The sequence below is a fragment of the Apostichopus japonicus genome, chromosome 14, assembly GCF_037975245.1.
Source record: "Apostichopus japonicus isolate 1M-3 chromosome 14, ASM3797524v1, whole genome shotgun sequence".
NCBI classification, from domain to species: Eukaryota; Metazoa; Echinodermata; class Holothuroidea; order Aspidochirotida; family Stichopodidae; genus Apostichopus; species Apostichopus japonicus.
The window spans coordinates 26,594,681-26,622,329 of NC_092574.1; the positions used below are offsets into that span (position 1 = coordinate 26,594,681).

At 36.2% G+C, this 27,649-nt stretch overlaps 1 protein-coding gene across 1 annotated transcript; it reads left to right on the plus strand.

Moving 5' to 3' along the window:
* The first annotated feature begins 1,351 nt into the window (after nt 1-1,351).
* On the plus strand, nt 1,352-26,999 carry LOC139979970 (uncharacterized). The gene is made up of 2 exons (XM_071991252.1): nt 1,352-2,445; nt 24,813-26,999. Exons 1-2 carry the CDS (start codon nt 1,603-1,605, stop codon nt 24,900-24,902), a joined length of 933 nt encoding a protein of 310 aa, XP_071847353.1. The 5' UTR covers nt 1,352-1,602; the 3' UTR covers nt 24,903-26,999.
* The last annotated feature ends 650 nt before the right edge of the window (nt 27,000-27,649 follow it).

Sequence of the window (27,649 nt, forward strand, 5' to 3'; positions counted from 1 at the left end):
GTCAATAGATGTGATATTTCTCCAAACAGGTCTGCAATTATGGAGTTTTCAGCCAATCAGATTGCTCGTGACGTCAACATCAATAATGACAAAAGCTTGGAAGTTGGGAGACATACACTGAATCAAAAGAATGATAAGGTCCACGGGTTTTAAAATGTCACAACATGAATGAGTTTATATACGTCACTGAAACATGGCTGCTGAACAGATTAATATTTGTTGTTTATTGACCTGTGACACTTAGTTAAGTCTAGTTACGGTGGTCCCTTCCATACACCCTAACTTTACTTTTAATGCTTGGATTACATATGTTGACCTTACTTATGATACATACGCTATATTCCATTGGGATCGTGTTTACGTTATCCAAGATTCGTGAGCCGTCATTTTATTGAAATCGGAATTCGTTTCGTGGAATGGGTACACTAAAATCAACCTCATGACGTGAGAAGAGCGTCCCACATCTGAAAGTTATGTACTTAACTAAATCTCTCTTATTCATGAAAAAACGGAATAATTAGGCCTATAGGCAGCAATTTATTGGACATGAATTATGTCAACAAATCTTTCAGCGAAAACGAGAAACCGACAATATTATTTTAATCATCTGTTTTCAGAGGTACTCGGCACGTACGTACCAATATAATACGCGATTGTAGGTTTATACCATCTGACCAGACCGGGTGTTACAGCACACGCATGCGCAAATAGTATGTTTATATGGTTTTAAGTTTTCAGAAAGAAAAAAATTCTGGGCATGCGTCAATTTGCCAAATGGCCAAAAAAGTAGCAATATACTCATGGACAGCAATGAATTTTAACTTCACTTGAAAGAATCATCAAGTGTCTCAGTTCTTCGAGAGATGAAAAACCAACAACTTGTGAAGGATGGGCTTTGAACCTTACAGGACTTGAAACCACAAGCAAAACTTTCAATATTACTGACGTAAAGTGGACAACATTAACATAAGATTGTAAATAATCACGTCGACGGACCACCCTTAAGAACAAACTTTGAGTTATGACCAGTAATTAGACAGCAAGGCGTACGAAATGTCATATTTTAAAGAAAGTGGATGAATCAACTTTCCAATAGGGGATTTATCTCATTTTCGTTTATGCAATTGTTTTAAATCTCTGCATCATGTCACACAGCAATTGGACACTTTTAGCAAAGAAAACCTTTCAAAATATCTAGTTTTGCAGTTCTCCCCGTCTGGATCATGTGTAAAGAAATGGCTTTTAAATCGTCAAATCTCTTTTCATCCCTGCAAACTAATGGACGAGTCTAGAAAATCTTTACGGTTTGCTGCTTCGAAGTGAGCAGGCGCATAAACTCTTGCTAGGAGTTTCGATCGAAGTGTGATTACGATCTCATGAAGAGCTCTATGGCTAGCTTTTAAATTGACGGGGTGTCACGGTTGAATGGATTGTTTACATGAGGCTGCTACCTAACCTGGGTGAGTTGGCTGTGTCCTGTCCAAAAATCACACGTTGGGAGTAGAAAAACTTTTCCACGATACCATTTATAAATTTCAAAACAGTCACGGCAAAAGAATCACTTAGGCTAGTTTTTTTTGACAGCAGAGATAGACTTGATACATGTTAGTTTCTTCTTTCATTTTCCCTCTCCCTTCTATTTTTTTTCGTGGATTTACAAGACGTTTTCTCTTTGTAAACCAAAACTTTTCAAGATTGTGGAGGTTGGTCGGCGTGTGTCGGCAATTATTTGAGAGTATGAGTGTTATGGGCGACCACATGCAAGCACCAATAGATCTAAGAACCACACGGGCTGATTGCCGATTTATGTCCGATGGTAACACGGCCAACCACGTTCTATACACGGACCATCCGCCCGCTGGAATGCCGCAGCCTGGTTATGGCAATTCATGTGTAGAGATGTTGGAAGGGCATGAGTACAGGGTTATGCCATCACCGCCAGATTATCATGATCCAAGAGTTCGGATCAGTTATACAGATGGAGAGAATTACCACAATGGTTTAGATAGGACCTGTACCCTCACTGACATGGGGAATAGCCCCTTGAACGGCTACGCGAGATCACCCCCAGATTACATCGTCAACAGCCAGTCGACACCGAGTTCGTGTACATTCTCTACGTCGCCGTTGAACGACCATTCGCATCCTGTTTCGCCGGTAGGCAACAACCGTCTCAACGGGCGTCGCAAGGGCAGTGTGTGCAAGAAGGAACGTAAAAGGACACAGAGTATAAATACCGCTTTCGCCGAGCTACGGGATCGTATCCCTAACGTACCAGCCGATACGAAACTATCCAAAATCAAAACGTTAAGGCTTGCCACGAGTTACATCGCTTATCTGACGGATATTTTATCGGATGGCAGTAGCAGAAACCAAGATTGTGCTCATTTACGAACGGAGTTGCTCAGAATCGAAGGCAAGGAGAGAAGCCGCAAGCGTGAAACGGTCAGTAGTAATATCATAAATTCATCTCATTTTTCTTTTTGGTTGATTAATCAAACTTCTCCCCCATATTTATACATATATCTATATATATATCGTTTAAAGGATAAATAATTAGGCGATTGTTTTTCTTGTTTATAGGGCTACGTTGTTTGGGTTTAAACAGTTTCATTCCCCTCCTGTAGACGCTCTTCAATCTCTTTCTGGCGATGTCGGGATGGGTCGGGTAGATGAAACAGGCGTTCGAATTGGACGCAAATCTTTTGTAAAATATCAAGATTCCACACGACTAGCACATGTCCACCGGCCAGAAATCAATTACTTGTCATATTGTTTTAAAGCAACGAGGCATTAAATTTTATTCCGCTTCAAAAGTATAAAAAAAAAGTTTGGTTAATCTGTATTATCACATGTAAAAACAGAAAAAAAAGCCCGCCAACAAAGAAAGGTGTAACCATCATTTTAGCTTAATGGCGTCTTGTTTTAGTTTTCTCATTTGCCAATTGAAATTGCTAAAAGACAGGAGACTTAACCAAGGAATAATAAACACGGTTTTATATGAACGTGGAGGAAGCAGGGACGGTGTTACATCGATCGTCTGCTCACCCATAGCGCATAAAACCAGGTCGACATAACGGTAACGTTCGGGGAAGATGCGCTCGTTGAATCCCGTCGAATACCATAGCATTACAGCGTGTACCATAGTATTGCATATACCTTCACTTCACACGGTGTTAACTAAATCGACTTTCATTTTACATTTCGCTTAAGAAATCATTTTCGAAGTAAAAAAAAAAGTGCGCAACTCGTCACTTTACATTCTTTCAAAGTTTCCAAAAAGTTTTTGCCAACTTTTCAAACTTTTTAAAAAGTTTTTTAGTTCTCATAGGTCTTTTGATTCATCTGCCTGTCGTCTGCCTATCCTCCTCCCTCTGAATTATCTCACAATAATAGATCACCTTGACAACAAGCAGGCGGTCTCCGAATAAAGTTTTATGCGAACCACACTTTTCGCGCTCATTAGCTTAAGTATCCCTACGCCTCAAAGGCGTCCTCGGCCTAAAAGAGCCGATTGGTATTTTAGTGCTAACCTGAAAATTAAGTTTGGGTGAAGAGTATATTTCTGTCGTTATCCGTGAAATATGGCTTGTCGGCGGCCTTCTGCATAGACAATTTGTTGTCATTGGAGAGTGGAACGCTTCTTTTTAACTCCTTTTGTCGTCAGTTAGAGGGAGAAAAATAGACGTTAAAATCTTGTTGTCAACAAAACCAACTAAAAATGTCCATAAGATGTCCAAAAATTAAGTGAAGATATTTCAAGAAAAATTCCCTGCCGGAAAAGGTTTCATTTGTCTCCTCTAATTTATAATTTGTCTAACCTGGTTGGGTAAACATTTGAGCTAGATAAATATAATATTAAATTCATGAAGCTTTATAATTATTTGAGCTCTTTGATGCTAGAATTGCACGACAACGCAGTAACTGTTATAGGTTGGAAAACCAAGTTGCATTTGAAATAATTAAGAACAATTGTCAAAAGTTTCAAAAATTGTTATAAGCTGGAAAACCAAGTTGTATTTGAAGTAATTAAAAACAGTTATCAAACGGATTAAAAATATTGCTGTGTCCTTCCTGTTTGTGATTAAAAAGGAAAGTATCTGTTAGCAGTTAACGGAATGAGAGTTTTAATGATTGGGAACAAGTAAACGACAATTAACGGTGTATTTCTCTTATAGACGTTTAATTATAATTAATATCTCCCTGTTTGAGACCTGGTTGTAAGATACATTTATTTACAAAATAAAATTTAACTTTTATTATTTTTTTTAAATTTAATATGAACATGTCTTTAGCGTTTATTATTGGAAATTAAAAATATGTTTTGTTTCGCTATGATTATTGTTCTTCTAAGATTATCCTGGTCAATAAATCATAGAAGTATAAGAAATTCGACCCCATATCTAATTTTCCTTTCAAGAGATAGTGGTTGTATTTGTCTCCATTTTCCGAACAGCCGTAATTTTTTATAATCTTAAAAACATCTGAAAAATAAAACTGAATATACATTTATATATTTGTTCCCCCCTCCCCCCCCCCCCAGCATATTCTCCTTGCTATTTCTAGAAGCTATATATGTCTTCAGACTGTACAGGTCAACCAAAGAATAATACGAATAAACATTGTTATATCCTATTGCTAAAAAATATTCGCAATAAAATATTTTCCAACTAATTAAAAGCTCAACCTTTGAAAACCAAAAACAATAGAGATATTGAATGGTTTGAAAATGCATAAATTATACACTAAAATCACTATCAATAACTCGAGCCATTAAAATGTTCAACTTTAAATCAGGAATGCGGTCTTTGGTTTACCAACGAAATCCTGGTTAATTTGACAGACACAAATATTGGTTAACGTACATATTAACAACTTTTCATGTAAAATTAAACCACGTAATTCCATCCATGTTAAAATTGACTAGTATATTGACTTGATCAATAATAATTAATATACATATTTCTGTGCATCGTATATTCGAGTATTTCATTCGTTCTCAAAAGCAATGCATATCAAATGTTATTTTTAATATAAATTGTACAATCCATTCGAAATATGCATAGATTTAATGATGTCCTTTTTTCTGATTTGATATGCAAAGTAGCTTTTAGGTGCAAATTATTCAACCCCCCCCCATAAAAACAACTGTGTAATTCACGTCGTTATTTTATAGATAGGTGCTTCTTACAGGAGTTGTAGCTACAATGTTGCAATGATATTCTCTGATGTATAATTATATATAATAACTCCCAAATTTAATTTTGTTTTATTCGTCATTCTGCTATATAGAGTCGTACAATGTTGACAATCTTTAAAATCAAATTGTAAAATAGTTCGATAATCCTTATTGGTTGATTATCGACCAATAAAAGTGGACCATTGTGTACCCCCAATCTTGATTGAAGAATAACATACCAAGAAAACATTTTCCTTATTTTGCTTCATTAGGAAGTAACTTGGTAGAACTATTTTGTTCTTTAAGAGCAAACAACAATCAACGATAGAATATTTCGTCTCTGTGATCTTGGAAAGTTTGCAAGACATTGTAAAGTTAGGAAAGACAGGACGGAAATATAACTATATCTGTAATAACTTGTCATATCGATAATAATTGTAATTACAATATTCTGAATTAATTTCAGTCGTAAATGTTAAGACTATGAAAGAAAATGTAATGAAAAAAACTGTCGAAAACATATTTGTCCTATATATTTAAATGACAGAGAACTTCAATTCGTGCTGAATGAAAGAAAAATAATGAAATAAAGATGAAACAGAAAAGGAAGGTACATAATATAAAATATCTTATCATATACAAAGAAAACTGACCTTAAATTAGTTTTCTTGTCTTCATGTGTTTGGTGTAAGTTAGCATTCATATTTTCACCGAAGAAGAAAGATGAAGAGAGGGTGTTGGGGGGGGGGGGGGGACTAATTGGTTCAAAAATGGAAATAAATCCAAATCTTCACATGTACTCATGCCAAAAGTGGACCCAAAGCTGACAGGCATGGTTGTGTTTCTCATTATTTTGTAAAAAGAGTTAATTTATAAAACATGTCATTAATAAAAATATATCCCTTTGATAAACATCTCACCTCCCTTTGACTAAGAAAAGGTTGCCTTCATTCATTGGCACTTTTGTTCAGAAGACGCAACTGAGCTGTTTCACGATATTATACAAATTAAGGAAGTAAATAATGAGGTCCGAGGACCTGACCGCTCTACACTTAATGCTTTCATGTTATTCATGTTGAGTTATCTTAGGTTGTGATTAATGGTCACGTTAAGTTATATGTTAGTTACATATTATTTATGTTAATATTTCAGAGTATTACCTCAGCTACCAAATTAAACTGTTTCGGGGTTTAGAATGGTGGAGATGACGAAAGAGGAGTGGAAGGGGGGGGGGGCTGGGAGGGAAAAAGACTGCGTATCCCGAAGGTTAAGGAAGTACAAAATTTGAAATTTATAGTACACAATTGAATTATATTTGTCTCAGTGAAATAAGGGTAGGGGAACTGTCGATGCGATAATTTTTGCAAGGCTAAACAAGTTACACACATAAAATATGTGAAGTTCCTTTCCTACATACTAATTACTTAATTTTGTTAAATTAGGGCTTTATTCATGTTTCAGTTATTACCGATGGTACTACATCGATGTAATTATATAAATACAGTGAGTACAGTTATTTATTAAGTTATTAGATGGATTTATTTGTTTCAAATCTAACAAGCATTTTCATATTTAAACATAGGCTATCGATAATGAGAAGTTTACAATGTGCGTATTATACAGAGGGGCAAGAAGACTTAAGTTTGTCTCAATTCGGAAAGGCGAAATTCACAAGCTGTGGTGATTACATTTGTTAAGTGTGTAGGTAGTAGTATATGACACTAAAACTTTCTTCACCAATAACTAATGGATTTCAATTCACCGGCTTAAATAACATCTGCAAAAAAGTGTTGATAGTACAAGAATGACAAGTAACCTGTTTTTCGAGTTAAACCGAGAAATTAGCAAAACATTCCTTGTATTCCTCAACTTCCCGCTACGTCGAATATTTCGAATCTCAATATACAGAGGATGGACTTTCATGTCTATGACTATTTCAAGGTTGATAAGGTCATAAATAAATTTAAAATATGACAATGTGCAAGAAATATCGTAGATTAAATTCATGAATAAGTTTGTGGTAGGATAGATCAATTCACTTTATGATAAATCCAAAGCCATGATTTTTTTTAAAGTTTACTAAAATGCAATACAACATTGTGAAATATTTTGGAGGCGAACGATTCTTGATTGATCCTTTTCCTTTGGTTACCTATACTTTGGTTATAGCGTGGAATGGATACAGAAGTGTTTTAAAGCTTAAATTTGGTATCGGAAAAATGCTTTTGCCAATTATATTTTTATTACGTCATATATCATATTTGGTATTATAGAGCTGAGTGAGGGATTGTTCACTGGCGGGGAAATTGGAAAATGACGGAGAAATAGTTATATAGCACAAGTTCAACACTTCCCCAGAATTTTAACTATAACTCACTCCATAATTGGTTCGTTCTATGTTATAGCTTTGCTTAAATACACATAGTTCAAGGATATGTTCCCGTTGACTATGGACTGGTTTAAGCACACTATGCATGTTACAAGCGGTAGTGAGTTATTTTACTTGACTTTGATGAAACCATTATTTATAAGTCTTGTTATGATAAAGAACAATTTTACATTTTTCCTACTGCTAGTCACGACTTAATTATACACCGCATATTTCTGCAAGTGGATAATGTCTGTCATTCGAGGTGGGAGTCTAGGTGAAGGAGGGGGGGGGGTTAGGGGGGAGACGATGGTCGATTCCAACCCATCCTCTACCTCCTCCTACATTGGGAGCAGAGTAAACTTGCAGAATCATGAAATGAAATGGTTGGGAATGTGAATATGATTTGAAAAGACAACTGTAGAAATGAAAAGGTATAAAGTTCTGGATAACAGCAGAATGTAAATTAGGGTGAAATGTAACAGGAATTATTACATGATGTAGGAAAAACTGAGAGTCTGGGTACTGATAGTCCCAAGACTATTAAAACGTGCCTTGTTGGGATTCATGCTCGATATATCTAACTCAAGGTTTACGTCGTTTTACAGTTATCAATTGTGACATAACCAAAGGGAACAAAGTTTCCTATTCCTGAATTCGCTTCGATTTAGACCTGACATTATCCGAAGTGGCTTTGAATCCGAATGCGTGTCTCGAATGTGTTTAGGATCTGCCTTAATTTTAATTTCTATCCAACATGATGATAATAAGTGTCAAAATAAATTCTGTGTCATTATCGGACAGAGGGATGGGTGAGGGAAACAAGAGAACGTAGAGCAAAAGCAGTTTAAAAGAAATGTTGATGGTTCTACCGCAAATCTTTTTTATAAGTCAATTACATTCTGGAAGTGTTTTCCAATATTTAATATACTAAATTGTTGTGTTATGATAACGTACACATTAATTTGATATCAATTTTAAAAATAATAATTCACTGCTACGGAAAGAGTAGCGGCTTTACGTATTTTTTTGTTCGAACGCAGGATTGAAGGGAAAGGAACGATATGATTAGGTTAGAGTCTTGTCGATAAACCAAGGTCCTTTATTAGGAAAGAACTTGCAACTTCATCACTGACTGTATGTAACTAAAACACAAAGGAAAACCTGAGGTGATCAGGATTGTGGTCTTAAAGAATTTTACTATAACAATTCGACTATTTTGTCAACTTTTTCGTTAAAACTGCCATCTTTCGTACAGCTGAATAATTAGATTCCCTGTCGTTGCATTTGCTGTGGCCAAACTCAGATGTTTAGGTAGGTTGCTCATCCAATACTTAAGCGGACAAGCAGATATCAAGAAAACAATTTATTTTGCGAAACCTTGGATGACTTTCTATGATGGCTAATACAGACTTGACCTCAAATCTGTGTCATATTTTCAAGTCATGATACCAGGAACAAGCCACACGACGAGATCAGATAATGTTGACGTCCTCTTTAGGTTTAACCGTTGTTAGGTGAGAGATATGGCGTGATTGATTGTACGACACTTGACCAACAACACACGGTCTTTTACTTTACGTGTCGATGGGATTTACTGATCTTGTCAAGGCAAGACTCTGTTGAGAAAGTTCAAAGCTAACAGCCCAGTCCACCTTGCTTCTAACACAAGAGTAGTGGATTTGTGAACGCCTACAAATAGAATAGGAAGGGAATAAAGTATAATTATTGATTTTGCTTCAACGTCAAACGATGGCTCATATGATTTACATGAGTTTTCAGAAGGGAATGTAATACAAGTTACATTCTAAATACCATAAGGCTATGTAACCAAGTGGAAAGGAATGTAAAGAAATACACAGAGAACCTATGGTGCAATATAATACTATACAATGCAATGCAATGTGATGTTGCCATGCAATGTGATGCAGTGCAATACAGTACGATGTAATATATTACCTTACAGTGCGATGTGATGCCTAGCGGTTAATAAGATGTGATCCTATGCAAAGTCAATGCAATGTAATGCAGTGCGATTCAATACGATGTAATAGCCTATGATAGGTAGGTGTTCACCAGTATGGACGAGATGCAATGAAATGCGTTGCCATGCAATTGTGATGTAATACAATATGATGCAGAAAAATGTAATACAAAGCACTTCGGCGTAACACAAAGCACTTCGGCGTAATACAAAGCACTTTGGCGTAATACAAAGATCTTCGGCGTAATACAAAACACTTCGGCGTAACACAAAGGCGTACGATACGATACGATGTGTTACAATGCGATTGAACTCCTCAGTGCAAGGAAATGTGATGTAACGCAATGCCAAGCGATATAAAATGAAACAATGCGATACAGAAATGTCAAGCTATTTTATTTTCTTCTTACACCCAGAATCTGTCATCGATGTTAAACGCATTACAATGGTGTTTTTTTCTTCAAAAACCAACCACAGTTACCCTAGAGATACCTGTTCCCCTCGTCCATCGTCCCCTTCCTCCACCCATTCTCCGTATATCGAATTCGTGCTTCTATGGCTCATTTCACAAAAAGATATTTTCTATTACTAATTCGAATCAAATATTGATTTTTATACTCTCCTCATTCCTTTGTTTCTTTACCATTGTCCCTGCAGCTCTCTTTTCTTTGAGATCATTCGGCATTCCATAGTACTTCACATAAAAAACCTGGGGTGTAACAAGGGGTCCGTCTTAAAACTCCCACAACTACCAACGTTGTTTAATCGAATGAGTATCAGGGGATCCTTGGTGTATACCTAATGGGAACATCAAATAAGATATGGGTCTAGTAACTACTTCATAACTGTCATTAACTATATCTTAAACGTATGAACTTTGACCCTGGTTAGGTTCCTCCAGGCTAACTGTTTGAAACTGCTGTACTTAAGTCAGATAAATGCACAGAACATTGAAATACTCTTATCTTCGTCATGGGCTGTATCTTACTGTCTGTGAATGTACACATACATGTGAAACTAATGTTTACGCAAATGGATGTTTGGAACCCACGTGACAACAATAAAATGTCGGTCATTGTTAAAAAAGCGAAAATGTTGTCCAATGTAGGTTTCTGAATTCATGATGTTTCGCATACAGAAAAAAAAAAATATTATTAAACATCAGACCTTCGGCACAGATTGTTTAGAAATATATAAATGCAAGTTTCAAGAGATGCAGGAAGAAGCACAGTAAATGTATTTAGAGAAACTTGAAAATACGCTAGATAAATAACCCAATATATATCTTGTGCTCATTTTAATGGTTTTGAGCTTCAGGTTTGCTAAACATTTGCCAATATTAAAGGTGTTTCTTACAATTGCAGGTTTTTTTTTCATTCTGTACTTAAGTTAATCCATGTATTGAAATATAACTGATTTATACGTAGAAAAAGTGGAACCAAAGTGACAAAAACAAGGTTGATAAAAAATAAGGGTGATATTCTAATTAAATATTGGTAACAAATATTGGTACCTTGATTAAACGCAGGACACAGTCAACAATCATTCGTAAAGTTTGCATTATAAACAATTGAATTGAGTTCTATATCTAGACATTAATAAATCATAAAATCATATATTTGATCTTTTTCTACTGCCATTATAGCACGAGACGATACTTTATCTCACCTGGCCAGTCCATGTTATCAGATCACATAAAGACGTTAATAGTCCGTATCGTTCAATCACTGTCATTTTATGTTAATATTTTATTTTAATATTACCATTGCCAAAAGTTCGATGCCGAAAAATATGTAAACAAAAGTAGCAAGGTTCTGTCCATTCTAACGTGTGTGTACAAAATTGTATAAATGGGCACAAAATTTATATTGTAATTTTCAGATTATATATATATATATATATAATAATTCGCCATACATACCATTTTAATTAATTTCAGCATTAATTCCGACTTACGGTATCGGCGAAGTTCTTTTCGGATATTATCATATTCTACCCATATTCTCAAAATGTTCAACCCCCCCCCCCTCTTCCCAATCAACAATAAAACAAATATTTTCTCTCCGGTCAGTCGGTCTGAAGTAATTGATAGTTGCTGCTAAAACGCTGCTGAGACACCGATACAAACTAAGGGAAATATCAAATGTGAGACCAATTTTTAACCCTTCCTTTCCACAATTTCCTCTACCTTTACCAGTAGAATTCTTTCATTTTCTTGCACCGAACGTCCGTTGAGCCAATACAACTGTATGCTATCATTTTATGGCTATGCTTTCTCTTCCGTGGGCATGTGCTACCAAGTTATTGACCAAACCACAGTTTCTCAATTTTATTTAATTCATAAAACCGCTCCTACACTTACAAAATCAATTTTATGTCAGACAGAGCAATTTTCTTGCGGCTTTAAACATGTTTTTTTTTTTACTTGAAATATTTCAAAAACTATATGAAGTTCTTTGGTTCGTACCAGTTTTAACGAAACAGAAGGTAACCACGGCACGAAAATGTATTTTACAGCTTTTGCTATTTCATTCAAAGTTTTCCAAAGAATTCGTTAACTTACCAGAGAGAATACTTTTGGATATTATTCTTTTCTTTTCATTTTCGGTCGGGGGGGGGGGTGGTTGCTGCTGGTGGGGAGGGGTGGCGGGAATGAAAGTTTTACATTTTATTTAGAAGAAGACATGGATCGTTGATATTATTGCTTACCATATGCGCATTAAGAAGAGATAAACAAATGTCCGCATAACTTTCATTTGTTCTATTGTCTTTATATATACGCTCTGGGACCAACAATAATCTTTCTACCAGATATGATCTTTTAAGTGAGCCTTGAATTATCCTCGAAATTTATATGAGGATGGCAAACTTGTATCAAATTAGGAGGGTGCGCCCCGATCGTGGTTCCTCGCCGTTTAACAACACGTCCAGGGCACGATTCGGTTCAGTTTTATGAGCACGCCTGGTCGCACAGCCAATTAGCGACAGGTTTTAGTCGAGTTACGCGAGAAAAGTGGAACTACAAGTAAATATCGCCAACAACTGTTGTTCGGTATCTTCTTCATCTTCTTCTTCTTGTGAGCATGTGTATGTCACTATGAAACTGTAGAAATTGATATTTGACTGGTGTGAAAAATAAGGTAAAAATTCTGGATAACCTGTTTGTTTATTATACTGCCATAACACGTACTACGTGTATGGAACGTCATTAAATTCAAATGAAGAATGTGATGAAGGCGTAGCCTGTATATGCAACGTCTTCCACGAGATAACACAACCCACATATAGGGTATACGTACAATAATGTCAATCAATACAGTTTTTTCGTGTAGCAGGGCAAACTGAAAAAGTTAAAATTAGTTTAGGTAGAAATTTAATCAGCCAATGGATAGAATATATACAATGGAAATTGGATGAAAACAGGAGCTCAAGCGAAAACAATGAAACGATTAAGACAATAAATAAAGATGTAAACAATTCGTATGACTAGGTAAAGGATATAGAAGGGTACTATGTATACTACTCATGATATAAAAAGAGTATTCAGAGGTAAAAAAGTATAACAAATATAGCATATTACACAATAAGAAGCAGTGGCTAAAACGTGAAGGCAAGACTAGAACTAATCAGCGGGCATTATGTGTATTATATATCTTCACAAGATCAGGATAATGACTGTTTGTGAGCCTCTTTGATCCCCTGAATGTACGTAACCTTTTACCAGAGGGCAAGAACTGGAAGTACTGATGAGCAGGATGTGAGTCCTCGTTCAGTATATTATCGACTCTCTTGAGTGCACGCTCCTGGTACAGAGAGTGGAAGAGATGGAAGGCCCGTACCAATAATACGCACAGCATTTCAAATTACTGATTGCAATTTCCGTTTGAAATGGTCGTGAGATCCTGCCGTTGTTTTCTCACTTTTTCTCTGTTTTATATTTCTTTAAAATTCTACTTTTGGCAAACTGAAGTCAATAATTGAATACTTAACAATATATATATATTTCTTACGCCAGATAAGCCTACAACGAAAATACTTGATTTCTGTCTTTTCTAGATTGTTATTAATTTGATAAAATTAAAAATAAGCAATAGTTAATTATTCAATTGTTTAAAATGCCTATATTTTCTTAAGAAGACAGAATACATGATCACCATATTGCATTGGTTCAAAGTGACGAAATTCCGAATTCGTTAACCGGGAAGGGTGAACAAGTTGGGGTCTAGTTCTTCTATATCCCCGGGGTCAAGTAGTCTGTACTATCTAACATAAACTCCAAACAGATAGTGTGCGTCCATTGCACGCTTTTTACACTACAAAACACATTTCGTTGATGGTACTTTGCTAATTTCATTACAATTTGACTGAGGTTCTCAGGTTTTGTGTCCCCCCCCCCACCAGCTAGTTTGTTTCCGGTGTCTTGTCCATGTCTCACCCTAACCTCCCGCCAACTTTCAAGCCCCCCCCCCCCCCCTACTTCGTCTCATATCAGAAATATTAGGAAACTGGTAAAGTACTTCACTTTTCTTCTGCATAAAGAATAGTCGTTCATAGACTTAAACTATAGTAAACATAACCAGAGCATTCACGGCACTGCTTGTCGCTAGAGTTCCTTTATAGAGAGGAACTCTACTTGTCGCAAGGTAAGAGCGCCATCTATTATTCATACTTACTGTGACTGTGTGATAATTCGGTCGGATCAGTTTGTGGATATGTGTGCGTGTGTTTCCACGGCTTTAATACTGATATCATTTTATGTGAGTAAAGACTGTAGTTTACAAATGTGTCCATTAACTCATTGATATGGGGGAGGGTAGGCGGGGGAAGGTAGGCGAGGGGTGGGGGGGTTGGGGAGGGGGATGCCTGTATAGGTTCCTGTGTTTGTCCATTTAATGTCTCAATGAATGGAAGTGAAGTACTTGAGATTGCATAAAATATGAAATGGAAACTGGATAAACATGACCGATTTGGATAAATTTTCACTCTAAGCAGGGCGATGCTGATATTAATAATAAGCAATAATAAGTAGTAGCAATAATAATAATGATAATACGCGATACTCAACTTGATTCGATGATATCGTTAGCTTACTGCGACTATTACCTTGTTGATGTGTTGATTTGTATTTTAAGCTGGCAATGCTCCTTTAACCTAAGTACACGAACTGTATTGTTTTATGTGGAAGTCAAAGGTCATAAAAAACAATAAAAGAAAGAAATTGCACTTATCTGGCCGAGCAGTCCCTTAAGGTGTTAATCTTGGGCATCCTATCGGTCTACTCTACACACAGAACAATGTTAACATATAGTTTGGCTATCTATGAGATTGGCTTTTCTTGCTTTTTGCGTCAAAGAATGAATCTCTCTAGTCCAAGCAGAAAATTGAGAAGCCCTGACTGTATAAGGCTGGAAGAAGCTCAATGATAACGAGGCGACAAGGAGTTAGGGATGGTCCTAATTGTAAGAACCTTGTGGGTATCACATTAGGTACCACTAATATCTGATTTATACTACGTATAAGTACAATGATTATTGATGCGAGTACTCAGATACTGTAATATTAATATGAGTACCAGATTAATAACACAATAACCTAGATTGGATCAGAGTACAATTTTTCACCACTTTCGTGGTAGTTTTAAGTAGTATTTTTTTCAATTCGTATATGTGCAAAATTAAGAGAAATAAAAATACATCTTCGAGCAATGCATATAGAGTATGGTGTGGTTTATACGAACATTGTCTGGCTGATTACACGCAACGAATACACCAAGCAGCGAACACACAACGCAACAAACACACCACGTAACAAACACACCACGCAACAAACCCATCACGCAGCGAACACATCACGTAACAAACACACCAAACGCTTCTTCTATGGACTGAGTCACAGTTTATTCATTTTAATATGGCACAATAGCGAATATCGTAAGTAACAAAAAATAATAAAAATAACCGTAAATACCCGTACAAACGATAAGATGTTATCAGAAATAACTATGGACCACAATACACTGACTTAGACAGTTTAAAGCAACATGTCACGTGTTAACCTATGGAATGGTTACATACAGTACATGTGGAAGGTATTATTCGTATACAGCTCACAGGAAGATTTATGTAATGAACATTGAAGAAACTCTAAACAAAATCTAGCTTTTAGGGTAATTTGAAAATAGAAATTCATTGTATGAAAGAAGTGAAAGGCTGGAAATGAAAGTTAATGGGGGAGTAACCACTACCCACCCCCCCTCAAAGGCTGGAAATGAGAGTTAATGGGAGAGTAACCACTACCCCCCCCCTCAAAGGCTGGAAATGAGAGTTAATGGGAGAGTAACCACTACCCCCCCCCCACCTCTCTCTCTCCCTCTCTTCCTAATTCGCATGTTTGAGTAAAATGTGTAACAGACTGAGTGAGATGTGTCCACTTCGTATTGTGCTAGGCATTAAGACAAAATCCGATTCTAGTTGCCCCCCCCCCCCCACACACACACACGCACAGGCATTTCCCATTTCGTGTATGATCAAGAGGAATAATTGTAAAACCAAAACAGAAGCTTTTGACTTAAAAATTCTACTCAATTCATCTGCTTTAACGCCCCGGACCAAATGAAAGTCGGTTAAACCTTATCATTGTTCGTCCAAACCGCGTGAACCATCGAAGCCAAATTTTGGTCTATAATCATAAATAAACTTGAAGTGTGTAATGAAAAGTTATCTGACAATATAGAAAGGCACATAAAAGAAAAGAAAAAAGGAATTCATCAACATTTAAAGATAACTGTTTTAGTTGGTCTTTTGATTGACTGTGCGTCATTTCTTGGTGCTGGTATGGAATTTGTATTCTTCATCATCTTGGCAACAAAAATCCTACTTTTCGTGGAAAATTCGGGGACAAAAAAAATGAGAAGGCGATTAAGTAGGTAATAACACTATCATATAGGCAACAATATATAACGATTTTTATCAATTGAACTGTTGTCGTTTCTCTGTACGTTACATGGTAGAAATATATAAATATTTTCTTGTATGTCTGCGTCAGTTCGGAAAACGAAGGGACTGCAAATGTGACCATCAAAGTGCTTTACAGTGAACTAAACTGAAATTTGTGAAGAAATACACGAGTAAATTTAAGTTATTCAAATACCTGACCATTTCTTTAAATATTAGGGTGTGGGGAGTTGTTTCAGGTTATTCTATATTTACCAAATAACACTTAATTGCGTGTATTGCTGTATTGTGCAAAACCTTGCAAGTTTAGGCAACGCCACACTAATAGTTATCCACGCAGGGTGGTTACGGGTGTAGCCTACATGATGTCTTCAGTGGACGAAAATGTAAGTTTGATATTATTTGATATTAATTAAAACAAGTTCAAACTTCTGTAAGACCTGGCCGTTGGGAAGAGGCCATTCAAATATTGGGGCTTATCGTGACGGTGAACGCTACATTGTGTAGCATCCAGAATCAAAGGAATACAAACACCTTTTGTCTCAAATAACAGGTTTAAAATGCATTTAAAAAATGGGAATTACACCTGGTGTTAGATTTTCACTTCCAAATCCCGACTAATTTATATCTATCCATATTTTTAACTGGTATATTTGACTAACATTGGATGTTTTTCAACGCGATACACATGCTATGTATAATAATCTTTTTTTTTTTCCCTTGCTGAGAGCAAAAGGAATCATTACGGTAATGATGCCGTGTGTACGTGACGCCTTGGCTCGTAAACACGATAATTCAATATTATAAAGGTGGATGAACTTCAAACGGCGTATTTAGATGCACCATATTACGTTATCGGCTGATATTGTTTTTGACTGGGATCAAAGGTCGTGCTTGGTGACCAGAGGTCAAACTGTGAAAACCTTGTGAACACGATAACTCAATATTGCAACGTTGGATGGACTTCAAAGTTGGCATGTACATGCAGCATAGTGAGTTCTCGGCTGCTATTATTTGTAGCTGGGATCAAAGGTCATACTAGGTCACCAGAGGTTAAACTTTGGAAACATTGTATACACGATATCTCAAGAAGAGAAGCTTTCATGAATCTCATGATTGGCCTGTTAATGTCCCATATTGAGTAGAGGAACCCTACTGAAATTGATGGAGGTCAAAGGTCCTTTGCGGTCAACATTTAAATCAAAGTCTGCAAATATTGTAAACACGATAACTCAAGAAGTACATCTTTTTTGAACATTATACTTGGTATGTAGATCCAGTTTGGTGAGTGCAAGAACCCTATTGAAATCGGTAGAGGTCAAAGGTCAAATGAAGTCAACAGGTGTCAAAGTCTGAAACCTATTAAACATGATAATTCCAAAATTACAGCTACTATTAACCTGTGAGATCTTCAATGCTATGATTTTCTTTTGGTGAGCATAGGTTGGCCAAATTCAATTCAGTTTTGTAAAGGGGCTGTTTAAGTCTTCCACAATACATACAGTTATCCAGGAACTTAAATCTGCTTCAATCTGTTGATAATCTTTAACACACTCACTTTAAGAAACTCAGCAGGCCCTTATCAGTTTTCACCCTCTGAGCTTTAAGGGTGAACTTCAAAGGGTTAGCTTCAAAAGGTGAACAGGTGATCTCAAATGGTGGAAAAATTGGCTTAAGGGGTCATTAGGTTATCTCAAATGGACTCAAAATTTGCCATTTTTTCTATCATTTGTACTAGATGATGTTTGCTTTGGCTAAGTTGTGAAAATATTTCACAGTGTATGAACAGTGTCATGCAGAGGCTCATTCATTAATTAAAATTATTAAAGGGATAGTTGCAAGGTGGCAGAGCTGATTTTATTAATACATATATGGGTCTATATTTCACATAGGAAGATTTCTCTTTCTGGATATTGAAACATACTGGAATAAACATTCTATACTGTAAAATCCCTACCAGTGAATGAAATGGCTGATGGCCCATAAGTGTGTGCTACAAATAAGTGCTGAAAATCTCTGAGCTTTTCTGGTTGTCTTGGACAAATTTAACTCACTTGTTCTACATTAGTCAGTTATTTGAATTTATATGGCAAGGATATAACAAAGCCAACTGGCTTTCTGGTTACATCACGTGACAACATGAAATTCTACTGCAAACAGCAACCGGAGGCTTCAAACATAATACGGGACTCATAATAATTCATGGTGTTTTCCCCCATCGGGGGTGTGACGTCACTCTCAATGAAATTTTACGCTCCCATTGGACCTCTCATTTGCGTCAGCAAACATATTTTTTATAACCTTGTTCTTGTTATATTTGAATATTTGGCAGAACTTGATGGGAGTGTCCAGTCCCCCCGCTAGATCAAATTATAGATCAAATTTTATAGTCTTCATATTTATTTTTCGTATATTTGTCCTTTGTTTACTTATCTCTCGTTATTTTTGTAACATGTTCAAACTTCAACATGAACAATAGTTAGGTAGGTGTGTCAGAAGCAATGTAAGATATAAAAATATCAAATGACGAATTGGCAAAAACCAACAAGAAATCATTTAATTTTGATGTGACGAATAAACAATTTTAAGCTATAAGGGCGATACAGTTCTTATTCATGTAGCCATAAAGTTTTAACCGAGACGTAACACGCCTCATGTATTCTCAGTGAGATAAACGCGTGAACCATTGAGTTTATTACCCTTGCCTGGATAACTTGTGTTCACGTATATGTAATTATAAGTGACAACCAGGTTAAAGGCGCTCAATACATACATATTTATTGTGTAAATCTCGTGTTGGTGCTTAAAGCATCCGATTGAATCTCTGAAATGTAAAAGATATCCAAATGAAATCCAGATATCAGAAAACTGCTAACTTCTATATATATATGTTCTGATCATTTGACGAATAGGAAATGTTTTAACGTGACTGATTAATTTACACTTTAAGTATAAAGAATTTAACTTCGATCAGTTTATACAAAGTTATAGAAATTATTAATAAAAAAGATAGGTCTTTGTTATGTAGATTGTTACAGCACTATATCATTATGATCATAGTATCAGTATCACAGTATTACGATATTATCAGAAATCATTTCGATGTTATTATGCGCCCGTAGACCTTAGCAACGATTACCCTGTGATGAAGTCAGATAATTCGAGTTGAAAATTGCAATAGATAGAAGATAAAAGTATTTAACATATAACGATAAAAGTTGGATATTATTTAAGAATTATTTAACGTATAAAGATAAAAGATGGATATTATTTAAGAAGTATTTAACAACTAAAGATAAAAGATGGATATTATTTCAAGCTATATAAAGATAAAAGATGGATATTATTTCAATCTATAATAAGATGACTTGAAATGAGCGATCTAAAGGCTGGTTTTGAACTTATTTGTTATCTTTATTAGGGGGAGGGGAGGGAGAGGAGGGGTGAAAGCAGCGACGGGGAAGTGCGAGTTGATGTTACGGACAAGGAAGGGGGAGCATGCCACCATATGGTATAGTTTGATTTGGCGATGTTATTGTGTTTTAGATATTCAAGTCAGGATGTAAAAAAGCTAGATTGGACTATGAAAACTTTAAATATTTTGAGTTCCGACGTTTTGAGTTCCAAAAATTTCACGCCTCCTTTTGTTGTCGCTCCATATTGAGGTCGTGGTTCTTCGTGCTATCATATAGTTTTGCGCTATATAGAGTAATCGGGGGATTTTGACGGTCTCGTGTAGATATACTAGTACATAAATTAGTACTGGTATACTTGCGTTTAGAGGCTTGTACTCGTACTCATACCAAGGGGAGTGTTGTACTCCACGTCTGCGACAAGCACACCCGTACATTGTTTGGGACTCGATTATACCGCGATATTCTATGGGCTAGGTTATATCCAACTCCGTTTGTATGTATTATGTATAGCCTATATACGTATTTAGGTGCAGGGTTCACAACATATCTGGATATTCACGAAACGGCATAGTAACTCCATTTTTGTCACCAAAGATAACCTAATTCCAATTGTATTGTTGCATATAATCTAATTTGCGTTCATTCCATTTGTATGCAACAGTTGGTTAACATTTTGTGTTGTGCATCAATAAATGGATGTAAGAGGATATGTTTAACATATGTATGTTGATATATCGGTGTCTCATGAAAATGGAGGAAAAACTCCGTTCTCCTCGACACCAATCCATTGCAACTCCCTTCTTTCATCGCTCCACCACCCCCTGCCCACCACCCCATCCCGTGGGCACACCTCATAATCTCCCCCTACCACCCACAACCCGCACGCACTCCTCGTTATCTCGGAGCGTAAATAGTCGTTGATTAAAAAAAAAGAAGAAAAAAATAAATCTGATGTCCTTTGGTTCAAATAAAAGCACATGAATTAAACAAAAACTTTGGAACGTTATCGATGAAACTGAAAAGAACAAAGTGTTTGACACAGTTTTGTCTTTAGTTTTGATCGAGTGTAATAAACGTTAAACAAAGAAAGATACCCTCCTGCAGTAACTAAATCTACACCCCTTCTGCACCTCATCATCACTTCAGCCCATTGCATTTTATTCTTCCTCGGTCAAACGACAAACTTGACAGGCTATGGTAATTCCTAAGCTTGTTTTATCCACCACTGAGATAAAGCACACACCCCCTTTTATGGTTTTAACTTAGTCGCGTGGCAAAAAAAAAACAATAAATGCTTAATTACCAACTCGAAACCTTGAAGAGAAGGACTTGGGGGAGAGATTTTTAAGAGCAGGACTGTTCTAGATCAAACGGTATTGATCTTGTCGTGATATTTATGGAGTAATTAGTCTTAAAAGGACGCAAATGTATCATAAAAATCTTATTACCTGTGTGTTTGTGTTAATCAAACTTGTCTCCCTTTTCATCACACCCGCTAATGAACCACGGAATAAGCGCGGTATTCGAGACTATTTTTTAGTTGTTGTTCAAATTTCATAAGTTAAAGCATGCGTTACGTTTGACCCTCTACATTTTTGACTTTGATCTTATGTAAAGGATTATATTTTTCAATTAGTAAGTATTTACACCAACTTGTAGTTAAACGCATTGGGCATTCAGGCAAACGTCAAAAGGCGCGTTTTCAAAATCAAACGGAGGTATTTTGTTAGCCAAGAGGAATCTGGTTTTTGCCACAATTTTAAGGAGTGTATTTTATTTAATTGAATAGATAGAGTTACCTCGACTTTTAACGTCAAGTGTATGAAGCAGCGAGTCTTATAAGGGACGTGTCGTCTTTATAGGCAATTAATTTGTTTGTTTTTTGCAGCAGGAGACAAGCGAGTCTAAGCAGCTGGTTGCGTGTCATAATTGTTCGTATACCCATTAATAGGTACAACTACACGTTAAAGTTACTAATGTAATAACTTCAAATTTGGTGACTCTGAAACTTAACATGCGTAGATCATTTGTAATGAGGTCTTCGTTTCGATTGGATTTTTGTTTGTTTTGAGGTCAAAGGTCATACGAGGTCATCAGTGGTTAAAATCCGCCAACATTTTAAACCAGCTCACTCAGTATAAGTTAAAGTTTGGTGAATGTAACATCTTTGGTATGCAGATTCGCCTCAGTTTCGCCTCAGATTCGCCTCAGCAATTTTCTCATTTGCCCCTTCATTATACCGCTATCATCATCAATCAGTATTCTGATATCGTGGAACACTGCCAAAGCTCTTTGGAAGAGAAAGGTTTCAAGCTGTTTCTTGAAACTGTTCAGTGAGTGGTAAATGTATGAGTTCATGTGGCATGGAATTCCATGAAAGAGGGAGGGCCAATTCTAGAAATGCACGACCACCATATCCATTTAATTTGAACTGAGGCTCAGTAAGGAGATTATAGCATGTTGAAAGCTGAGAGAATAAGTTGGTTTGTAAGGGGAGATGAGATCACACAAATATTGAAGTGTTTGCCCACGAAGGGCCTTCCAAGTTAGCAAAAGAATTTTGTAGTTGATTCTTTGTTGAATTGGAAGCCAGTGAAGGTGATATAGAGCTGATGAGATATGGTCAGATTTTCTCATGTTAAGAATCACTCTTGCTGCACTATTTTGGACAATTCAAATACAATTTATTAACTAATTTCATATGAAGAGAAAAATCACTGAAGCTACCGATGCAGTTTGTTACAGTCATATCTTATCAACGAATGCAGTAGTTCTCCGTGTGATAGGAAACCGAGAATTAAAACGCATAATCCTTCTGTTTTACAAGCTTTAGTTTGATTTCATTTCTTCATCATTTGGCAGTTCCTATCTTAGCTCCAAAGAGATTTGGTTTAAAGGACAAAATTTTTACCGTGGAAACGTAACCTGTTATAGGCCCTACATGATGCCCCACAAAATCGTACAATGAACGGTAAACTTTGACATAAAATTTAGTTTTATCAATGAAAAACATAGCATGGACACTTAAATTTGTGGGACACCAATTTTCTCCGTCGGAGATGTTAGTCACGTAGAAGAAGTTATTATACGTAATTGTAACCACAGATATCTCTGAGATGGAAAGATCTTCAATTATTTATGAATATTCATAGCTTGAAAAGATGAAATTCCTCACACAGAAATACAGCTTTAAGCTGTCAGCCTGTCTTATTTTCATGATAGTTACTATTTTCTTGTCCGTGTTGATTTTTGGTGCAATATGAGTCATCTCATATTCTCCTTATCTCAAATCACCTTTGACAAGAGTGACAATTCCTCCACGTTTAAAAACATGTCAAAGATAACTGAATAGTTATGGCAGATGGCTTACATAGAGAGATGCGTATTTATAGTAATTGGTTCGTCAAAGACATTTTAAGACCAGATGTTTAACTAAATTGCATCGTGTTTTCATGTTCTTCGAGATAACATGTATTCATCTGAGAGAGTCTTTCCGTCTATCAAGAGAGTAACAAAGTCCGTGGGTGTAAAAACGTCAAACCAAGGGAAATATTATCTGAAAATACAGAGAAAATACAGAGAATACTCTTCTCCCACCAGCTTTTAATAACTTTTATACTTGCAATTCTAGTTATCACACTTATAACACTCGTTCGATGAATACTCTAGAACTAGTCTTAACCATTCTCAAATTCGTAGCACAGGTGTACCCTTCTGGAATTCTCTTAATCATGCCATTAAAATTTCTCCAGCACTCAATACTTTTAAGCAAAAACTAAAACAATACCTACTGCATAGCAATCCATCTTAGTTGTACTTCCTGTTTTTTTCTCTTATGTTTCTTTCTTTCTCTTTTCATAAGATTTTGACTTTGTTGGTTTTTTGGGGGGAGGGGGGGGTGGTGGGGTGGGTGATGTACTTTGCACTTTCTTTGTTACAAAGGGACCAGACCAGAAAAGTATCCACTTATTTCTGGTTCCTCTACTTCCATCTCACATATTATTTCAATACTCTATATTTACTGTTTACTGTATTTGATACCATCTATATTTATCCTATACTATTCAAAATGTAAAATGGAATGTAGCAAATAAATTCAATTCAATTCAATTCAGAATAGAACCTTTGGTCAAATGACAATACTAGTGGTTTATATTTTCATGATAATTGTAAAAAAGAAGCAATTCGTCATTGTCACTATTGTTTGATATATCGAATTTAAAACAAAGTTACCATCGTTATTTTTCATTACGTTAATTTAACCCATCTTGTAGCTAATGCTAGTTGAGGTCATGACATTTCAAAAGTTAAAACCGTTTCAGAGACCTACTTAATTTTGATGGTCTTTCACGTTATAGCAAAGTTACCGTAATTATGTTTAATTAATGTTGTTTTCATGTTGTAAACTTGCTTTGTATATGGGGTTTTCACTAATTTTTAAAGTTTTAAAACTGTTCCCTCTCCACTAATTAATTGAAATATGTGGGTCTTTTTGTTGTTGTTGCTGTTTTCCTTCTATCAATAATTGCAAATTGACCATTATGTGTTTCATTAAGAATGTTTATAGGTTGGAGCATAAATTTTTATGATTTTTTTTGTTTCTTTTCCAGTGTCTAAGTTACTTTAAAGGTACATCACTTCACGTAAGCCAAGGGATGATAAATTTACATACTTGAAGTTTATCTTAGACGTAACTTTAATATTTTTCTCTTCAAATTCTGTTTCCATTTTGCTAAATGATTTATTTTAAAGATGTATTTAATGCTAATTGTAACTTAGCATTAGCTTTATATATATATATTTTTGCGATATGCATGTACAACATTATGATATAAAATATTAAATGTTAAAAGGATTTATGATTTTTATCTTTGTACCTTCACTGTCTTTACCTCCTTTTCTTCTCCTGTAGATTTACGAAGGTGAAGTAATTCTCCCGACTAGAGGGAAGGGAAGGACAGGCTGGCCTCAACATGTTTGGGCTCTGGAATTATCCACCTAATATTGACATAGAGAACTAGCCATAACCAAATGTCCGGGTATACAGACGACAAGAAGAGTAAAATTTGGGTTATGTCACTTTGTGAGTAAAGTTCATACAACATAACGATTAGTATAAAAGCATAGAGTCTAACTGGAATCTTGCAAGTATCGTTTAAAGGTGACGGCTAGACATAGAAGTTCTTCTTGGCCGACCGTTTCTCCTACGCGAGGACGCATTCAAACTTGGACCACTTATTTGAGCTGGTGTGATAAATTATCGAGTTGAAATGGAACCATTTCCTGGGCGATGAAGATGCGGGTGTAAGTTTGGGGAGGAAATGGGAGGGAGGGGGAGAGAGAGTGGGAGGAAGGGGGAGGGAGAGAGGAAGGGGGAGGGAGAGAGGAAGGGGTGGTGTTGCTATGGTATACTCGCAGCAGAAAAACTCGTAGCCACGCAATAAGGTAGAGTAAAGACGAGCAGCAAATACCGTTTTCAAGTTTTGAAGACTTTGGCAATGACTGGTTTTACGAGTCTCTTGATGAATGGACACACTATATTGAAAGAAAGTATTAATTTATGAAATCACTATAGCTAGGCTCATAATTCTGTATTAGTGTTGAATGTTAGGTAAGATATTATTTAAAAGGATTAAATGTGTTAATTATTCTTTGACATGCACTTTAATTATTCTTAAGTTATTTTAATATAAATTTCCTAAACCACGTACAAAATGCAATTCTATGTATTCTTAGCACGATAAAAATGAGGAGGAAATGTTGGCCTATCCTACATGACAACAAAACATCTTTTGGCGCCACTTTGAATCACAGAGCTGCCTCCAACTCGTCGGTAAGATAGGTATAGCTCTATCTGCTATGAAGGTATTGCTAGGTCAATGCTTGGAAATGAGACAAGGATTTCATAATCAAATAAAACAATTGTTGTAAAGTGATCACACCTAACGATGCAGGGATTCCTACATGGTTTCAGAATGGGAAGGGGGGGGGGGGAGGGGATGGAGCGGAAAATATGTATCAGACGATGTTAAGTGTTGTTGGTGTTGCCACGAGTGGCGTAGCCCCAGGGGGCGGGGCAATTTGTCGAAAATTTGGGTTTTTTGCTTAGGAAATAGGTTCTGCCTGCCCCCTTGGAAAATATTTGGTCCCCCTAAAAAGGAGTCTAGCTACCCCCTGATTGCCTCCCACGCCTACGTGAACATAATTGCTGTGATAATTATTGGGGGAATGTCCCTCCCGTATATAACACCATGTCGATCAACCATTTATAGGCCTGGTGTGTATGCGGCGTGTATTATGTAGGCCAAAGCAACTTCGTACCCTACAAATGACGTGTGCGTGCTATAGGTACGATGCACGGCTTCCACGAATACTTAATGGTATACCTCTATGAAATGTGGCTGTGAGTGACGTCATATACTGATGTCCCTCCTTCAACCATTGAAGTAGTGTTTAAGGATTGACTTTGGTACATTTGCAGTATTATTTGATACTAAATTCACCATTTTTAACCCCCTCCCCCTCCCCCTCACCCACCGTTCCCTCTCTCCTCCAAAGAAAAATCATCACGCCTTGATGTGGTCGAGTATGTTTCACTGATGCTACTCATACACATACATATCCCCCTCTCACCCCCTTCTACCCCCTCCCTTCCTCCCTCCGTCTAAACTTACGGTATAATATAAAACCGTCAGAGTTGACACTGACAGGGTCTCTCTGTTCGCTTAAAAATAAGGGCTGAATTAATATTTATATGAAAATAACCACTTTATTTCGTGAAATGCATGAGGTTCATTAAGTTTTTCAAAGCAATTTGATTTGTAATAGTATGAAGTTCAACCTGTTTTTGTTCTTGCTAAGAAATAGCATAAACTACCGTTGATAAAGTAATCAAAATCAATGAAAACGACTGCATATTTACTATGATGTCACGGTAATATAGGCTGATACAAATATGGCGAATGATGTGGAAGCTGATAAGTTAATAATAAAACTAAAAAGTAATAAAACTTTAAGAAAAGAATGTGAAATAACGACGAATGTAACACATTCGATCTCTGTACAGACAAAGCAATGAAATAAATATTTGAAAAGTTGACTTTCTTTGTAGTTTTGTCTATCAGCGTTCTTTTTTGTTGCGCATGCGTGTGTATGTGTGTGCAGTTAATATCATTCATACTGTAATGCAAATTATCACTATCAAATATAAGCCAATATTGGTCTCGTCTTAAATTCAAGTAAGATTCACCTAGCCTTTCTGAAAACATACAAAATGTCTCATTACAATGATTGTTGCAATAACACATGTAATAGCCGTTACTAAACGGCGGATTCCCGATTGCGCTGGGCAACTCCGAAGCATGCACAAGACCGAGTAGGTTGTACAGTTTCCGCAGACAGTGTGTATAATCAAGTTATGTTTTGTGGTATCTCGTACGTGATTCACGTTGTCGGGGAGACGTCCATGTTGCCTCGACAGACTGGCCTAAACGATTGTACAATACCCGTGATTAATTGTATAAACCTATTCAAAATAATAATTAATATATATAAATATATGTAACATAATATATTACAATTAGCGTCGTGATTCTCATTAACAGGGAAACAAAAAATGAAAAACGCTGAACAGATTTAAAATTAATAAGCAACAAACATAAAACAGAAACTTCCAGTAAAAAAAAGGTAAGGAATAACGTCATAATAGCGCTCAGATCTTTTTAGATTAATCCAGCGAGTTTTATGAAA

Excerpts from the sequence above, each read along its gene's own strand:
- LOC139979970 (XM_071991252.1), top strand. The coding sequence starts at position 1,603 with ATGTTAGTTTCTTCTTTCATTTTCCCTCTCCCTTCTATTTTTTTTCGT. Across the intron at positions 2,446-24,812 it reads GAAGCCGCAAGCGTGAAACG|ATTTACGAAGGTGAAGTAAT; the intron begins GTCAGTAGTAAT and ends CTTCTCCTGTAG.